Source organism: Antennarius striatus, chromosome 1 (assembly GCF_040054535.1).
Source record: "Antennarius striatus isolate MH-2024 chromosome 1, ASM4005453v1, whole genome shotgun sequence".
Classification (NCBI taxonomy): domain Eukaryota; kingdom Metazoa; phylum Chordata; class Actinopteri; order Lophiiformes; family Antennariidae; genus Antennarius; species Antennarius striatus.
The window spans coordinates 30,672,350-30,678,715 of NC_090776.1; the positions used below are offsets into that span (position 1 = coordinate 30,672,350).

At 46.2% G+C, this 6,366-nt stretch overlaps 1 protein-coding gene across 1 annotated transcript in view; it reads right to left on the reverse strand.

The window, feature by feature from the left end:
- Positions 1-5,994, reverse strand: part of kif28 (kinesin family member 28) — a 19,206-nt gene extending 13,212 nt beyond the window's left edge. Inside the window, exons 1-14 of the mRNA XM_068310603.1 lie at positions 5,617-5,994; positions 5,105-5,296; positions 4,894-4,944; positions 4,674-4,826; positions 4,544-4,579; positions 4,323-4,442; positions 3,858-3,965; positions 3,615-3,769; positions 3,431-3,542; positions 3,265-3,332; positions 2,967-3,109; positions 2,467-2,588; positions 2,248-2,338; positions 1,178-1,238 (exon numbers count right to left, since the gene is read on the reverse strand). Coding sequence (XP_068166704.1) covers positions 1,178-1,238; positions 2,248-2,338; positions 2,467-2,588; positions 2,967-3,109; positions 3,265-3,332; positions 3,431-3,542; positions 3,615-3,769; positions 3,858-3,965; positions 4,323-4,442; positions 4,544-4,579; positions 4,674-4,826; positions 4,894-4,944; positions 5,105-5,296; positions 5,617-5,670 — 1,466 coding nt within the window. The 5' untranslated portion in view covers positions 5,671-5,994. The remainder of the gene's footprint in view (positions 1-1,177; positions 1,239-2,247; positions 2,339-2,466; positions 2,589-2,966; positions 3,110-3,264; positions 3,333-3,430; positions 3,543-3,614; positions 3,770-3,857; positions 3,966-4,322; positions 4,443-4,543; positions 4,580-4,673; positions 4,827-4,893; positions 4,945-5,104; positions 5,297-5,616) is intronic.
- Between the last annotated feature and the right edge of the window lie 372 nt (positions 5,995-6,366).

Below are 6,366 nucleotides of genomic sequence, written 5' to 3' on the forward strand. Positions count from 1 at the left end.
AGACCCCCGGAAACCAGCCGGTCAGCGGGGGAGAAACTACCGACAGATTCAATGCAGACCGGAGACGAGGACTTCAGGGATTTACTACACATTTATCACTAAATAAAGACATAGAAACATTTAAAAAATAATGTCGGTGTGTTTTCTTAAATTTAAACACGTAGTACAACACAGTCCAACCAGTCAGCTGTTTGTTCCGTTAACAACCATGAACCAATAATGTGGGCCGTGTGTAAAAGTAGAGAAAGAAACTCCGTTATTTAGACGGAGCCTCTCCACAACCCGGTTGTTCTGCTGTGAGTCAACAGTTTAAACTAGTTTTAATGTCAGGCTGATAATTTACTGTCGAACGTGACGCTGTTTTCCTCCTAGAACCGACTCTAACGTCGGTGTCTCACCTCCGTGACTCTCACCCCCCGTCGCTGCAGACAGAACACAACCTGAATGCCCCCCCCCCCCAGAGCCATCAACTCCATCTGTACATCAATGCAGCACACCTGACACCTGTCCAGCAGTGACTCATTCATCAGGCTGTTAGTTCATCTCTGAGGGTCTTTATTCACCTTCATCCAGGCACCGGGGCTCTCCGCTGCTGTGACGTCAGACAGCAGGTCACTCAGCGGCCCTTCGGTGACGCCCCTTGACTACCGTTGTTAGGGGGCGTAGTGCCCTGTGAGGGTGCCCCTGGTGGCGGAGTGCGGCATGACTGCCGGCCAGACGGCCGGCTTTGGTTCGGCGATATTAGATTTAGCCGATACTAATATTAATATTGATCCATTTACAAGGCGCATCGGATTATAAAGTGCACTGCGGGATTATGAGGAAATTATAGGCTTTTAGGTGCGCCTTATAGTGCGGAAAATACTGTAATGTAAATTATTTTTCCTCTCTGTGCGGCCCGGTACCAAATGCCGGTCCGGGACCCAGGGGGTGAGGATCCCTGCTCATAACGGACTGCCTCCAAGCTCTGTGATTGGCCAGTCACACACAGCGCCCGCCCCTCCCTTCCGTTTTTTTTGTCCCGCCCATTCCGAGCACAGATCCGACCGCAGATCAGTTCCACGGTGGAACAGACAGACACAGACACTCGTGGTGAACTCGCTCGTCCCTGTTTTAGACATTATGTATCGATAATCGATATATTACCACTGTGGGGACTGGATGGGATCAATCTCACCCTAAACCCTTGATAGAGATGGATTTTGGTGAAGAGTCACACATGCCAACATCCCATTCACCTGAAAAACACAATATAATATGATATAATATAATATGATATAATGTAATGTAATATTATATAATACAATACAACATAATGATATACAGTAGTACCTTGAGATACAAGTGATTCTCTCTCTACTGTACATGTTTTTGTTCGACATATGTGCAGAAAAAGTTACGAGTCGTGGACCACTGCTATTTGGCGAACGGATACCACATCATCTGAGAACGCATCTCATTGGGAATTAAAATGATTTTATTCATTTTAAATTGGGAAAATTCTTTTCAGATACGAGCTGTTTGACTTATGATCTTGATCACGGAATAAAGTAAACTCATATCGCATGGCACTACTGTATAATAATAACTGATACTGAGTTATTAGTATTTATATGAGATAATTGGTCATAATGCATGGTTCTTGTCAACACTCATAGCAGTTCCACTGAAGTGAATATCACCATTAGGGCTAAAGAATTCTTTAAAGGTTATTTATTGCTATTGACTGTCTTTCAAACTGAGAAGATTCTGGTTATTCCCAAAGCGCCTCCTGGCTGTAGCAGCTTTGATGCTAGTCTCTAAGTGTTCTGACTCAGACACAGAGACAGAGACAGAGACAGAGACAGAGACAGAGACAGAGACAGAGACAGAGACAGAGACAGAGACAGAGACGTGAGACAGAGACAGACACAGAGACAGAGACAGAGAGACAGAGACAGACACAGACACAGAGACAGAGACAGAGAGACAGAGACAGACACAGAGACAGAGAGACAGAGACAGAGACAGAGACAGAGACGTGAGACAGAGACAGACACAGAGACAGAGAGACAGAGACAGAGACAGACACAGAGACAGAGACAGAGACAGAGAGACAGAGACAGAGACAGAGACAGAGACAGAGACAGAGACAGAGACAGACACAGAGACAGAGACAGAGACAGAGAGACAGAGAGACAGAGACAGAGACAGAGACAGAGACAGAGACAGAGACAGACACAGAGACAGACACAGACACAGACAAACCTTCCAGAATGAAAAGCTTGACCACCCCTGACAGCTGAGCGTCTTCATTGATGTTCAGGATGTAGGGATGCATCTGCATCTTCCTCCTCTCCTGACAGAAGGACACACAGCAGTTAGACACCAAAGGTACACCACATGTCCTGTCCCGTTGGTGTGTGTGTGTGTGTGTGTGTGTGTGTGTGTGTGTGTGTGTGTGTGTGTGTGTGTGTGTGTGTGTACCTGTGTGATGTTGGCATACTGTTGCTCCCAGTCCTTCAGTGCCTCCTGCAGGTGTTGCTCCCACAGAGTCTGGATGGCTCTGATCTGGAGTTCATTGTGTGTCAGCAGCTGTCGGAGTTCCTCTAAGCGCACACACACACACACACACACACACACACACACACACACACACACACACACACACACACACACACACACACACACACACACACACACACACACACACACATTAACCTCTCATCACTGCCTGTACTCCATACACTCAATAAAATAATACTACATGTTACTTAATTCAATCAGTGAAACATTTTTACACTTAATTTATGTGTGTCTATTTCACACAAATATTCCTGTTGGAGTTTCACTAATTAATTTTGATGTAGTCAAATCAAATACTCATCATGATGATATTCAGAATTTTTATTGAGCATGTCTAACTATAAATTACTGTCACATTTACGAGGTCCTTGAATTGTTTTTTGGAGTGTAACGGGCCTCACTGGTCTCGTTGCTGGTTCTGTGCCCTTCCTGACCCAGCCGGGTCAGTCTGTGCAGCAGTCTGTCATTCTCAGCTTTGAGCTCTTTGACCAGGCGTTCGGTGGGACTCTCATTGACCACAGCTCGGTTCTGGATTCGCTTTGCCCTAAAAGAAGAAGAGAGAGGTTTGGAACACAACATGTGAGCGGTGTGGATGGAGAGCATGATGGATTACAGGAGAGAAGAAAGGTCAGGAGAGGGAAACGTAAAAGAACGACCACATGTGATTGGTTGTTTGACAACCTGCCTGGAGGTTGTTACCTCTCAGCGTAGCGAAGAGTTGAGAGGGACTCCTCATAGCAAATGTCAGCTGGGCTCAGGGTGGCAATCTGGACAATCAGTGACAATGAAGGAGCATCAGTGGTGAGTGTATTTACAGAGCATGAACACAGCGGAGTGCCAGAGACTGCGGTGGTATTTTTCTCACCATAACTGTGCGACTGTTGCCCCCCAGTGCAGACTGCAGCAGCTTGGTGAGAACAGAGTCTCTGTAGGGTATGTGGACCACCTTCTTCCCCATTGCCACATCCGCCAGGGAGCTGGAGGAAAGAAATCACCTCAAAAATACTGATAGATCAAACTAAACATAACCCAAAGGGATCCGCTCCTACCTGATAACGTTGCCTAAGGTGGTGAGGCTCAGGTTGATGGCCGTGCCCTCTTTGAGCCTGTCAGCCTCCGACCCAGACGACCGCTGACGTTCACTGCCAGCTAAGTCCACCAAGTTGACGTTGGACTGCTTCGTGATGCTCTCTTTGGAGAATATCTGATAAGAAGGTTTGAGGAGACCTCATGATTGCATTCAGATGTAGTAGCAGCAGGTTGAGGTGTGTTTCATGCTGTATGACTTTGACCTGTTGGAGTTGGAGGATGATGAGCATGTGTGAGCGACTGCTGTTGGCGTTCATGTGAGTGGCAGCAGTGGTTCTGGTCCTGGTTCCCTGTTCCATTAACTGCTCCACCTGATTGTGAGTCAAAGAAAACAAACCAACAAAAGACACAAATACTGAACAGCAACACGGAATACAGAGAAGTTTGTGTTGTGTGGAAAAACAACCCCGTTCAGGTTGGGAATCACCAACTAAAGCACCGTGGGTACTTTCAGAACGGTTTTCAGACCAGCAACTCGTCATGAATTTAAAGGAAATAGATATTTTTAAATCCCCTTGACCACAAAACCACAAGATATCCCTAAACATTCCGCGTCTCTTTCTTTTTCTAATAGTTGAACAAATGTTCAGACTTTAATTAACATATTTCTTACACCTAATTCACTGTTCTTCTGTTGAAACAAGTGAACTCACTCCATCCACCTGTACCTGTGGTGAGCTTTCACACGGGACTATTCGGAGTCCCTCCACATAGAAGCCTCTTTGCTGCTCTTCTCTGACTCTGAGTCCCCCAGGAGTACGAGACCCCCGAGACAGGAGGTCAACAACCTGCACAGGGAGAGGAGAAATGGAACAGGTGATTCTCAGGAAGGATACACAATGGACACAGAAAGCAGAAATGGGGTAGCTGCTGCTCATCCCTGTCCTACCTGCTCATTATAGATTTCCAACATACTGAAAAACACCTGTGTGCAAGTCAAGAGAGTCGTTTTGAGTTATCCTCCCTGTACATGAACTAGTAAATGATGATGACCTAAAACAGCGACACACAGTCTTTACCTGACACTGCCGGGTGTCCTGGCTTCCCTTAACGGCCTGAAACAGTCGCTCACAGAGTTTTGGAACCAGGCCTTTGTTGGGACCGTAACCCAACATGGAGTAACTCTTTCCCGAGCCGGTCTGTCCGTAGGCCAACAGCGTGGCGTTGTAACCCTGAAAAGGTACTGTCAATCAGAGCATTTGGACCTCAAACTGTTGAAGAACAAATCCTGAACACCACCTGCAGGGCGTTCTCCAGAATTCCCTCGCCCAGGTCCTGGAACACACTGTCCTGGGAATAGAGGAAATGAATTAGCCTTGTAATCGTTGCTCTGTTAAATTCTACACACGCTTTTCAAAGCTACATGTCGACTACATTCCACGTGAGTAGCATGCTGTTCACTGTGTTCCGCTGGTTGTAATGAGTCCTTCAGGGGAGCCTGAGTGCGGACCTGATCAGCATATCGTCCTCCAGGCTCTTCAGGAACGTAGAGGCCGCCGCAGTCTTGTGTAAAGCCGCTGTGGGACCAGTAGGCGTAGTCGAAACAAAACGACCGACTGTTCTGGCAGTCACGGGGGTCTTGGATGGTGATGGAGCTCAACACCATGGAGACAATACAGCGGCTACCTGCATCCCTCTCCCTCTGGCAGTGGGGGAGGAGGACAGGAGGTTTGAAGTTTTTACAAACATATTTCAATCCAGGAGAAAGAGAGTTAACTCAAACAGGACACGTTGGGGCTAGATGGCGTCACGGTTCTGGAGCCGCTAGCTGCACAGAGTTACTGCTGTAATCAAGGTCTCCTTCTTGATGTCATGTTGGCCATCGGTATAAAGTTTAAAACAGTGTATACAGTAAAGGGCAGTGAATGTGACACTATAATACATACATATGAGTAAAGCACCAGATTAAAAACACTAATAGAAGAGATGACAGCTGAAGGAGCAGCTGCCCCACACACTGACCTTGTTGAACGGCCGGACTCTGACGGCCACTTTGACGCAGTCCTTGTTGTGCATGTCTGCTGGTATCAGCTCTGACAGCGGCGATCGCTTCCCTCGTGGAGAACAAAGCAGGAGTGTGTCGAGTTTCAGGGTGACGTGGACCCAGTCAGCTCGACATGACAAGGACTCAGACGTCCATAAGGCCTCATTTCACAAATACCTGACTGAGCTGCTGAAACACGAATGAGACGCTGCACTTTTGGGTCTGAATTCAAATGAAGAATAAAATTGAGTAAATGCAGATCTAGACTAGAACTAAACACACACTGGTAGTGTGACTGGCCACTGACGTTACAAAGACGCTGGCGTGGGAAGAAATGGACAATATGTGTGCTCTTCCTGAAGCACTGCAATCCAAGTCAGGGGTTTCACTTTCACCTTCTCTACCACTGAATTATGAAAGACAGTCGGAGGAGTCAAATGTACAGAGGTTTAAACATTTAAAGTCTACAATTACATGTTATTTAAACTGACCTGATTAATATTAATTAATCCAATAACTTTGTAAACAAAATTTGAAAAAACACTCAGAAGTGACCATGACATTAAACTGCATTAAGATGTTAAATATAAACTATGATGATCAAAATTTTGGACAATCCACTTTCTTTAGATTGAAGAGCAGCATTTCAGTCAATTCCTTTGACTCCTGAAAGGTTTGTTCCTGATGAACGTCTGATATATGAAGCATGGACTGCATGAGCTCTCATC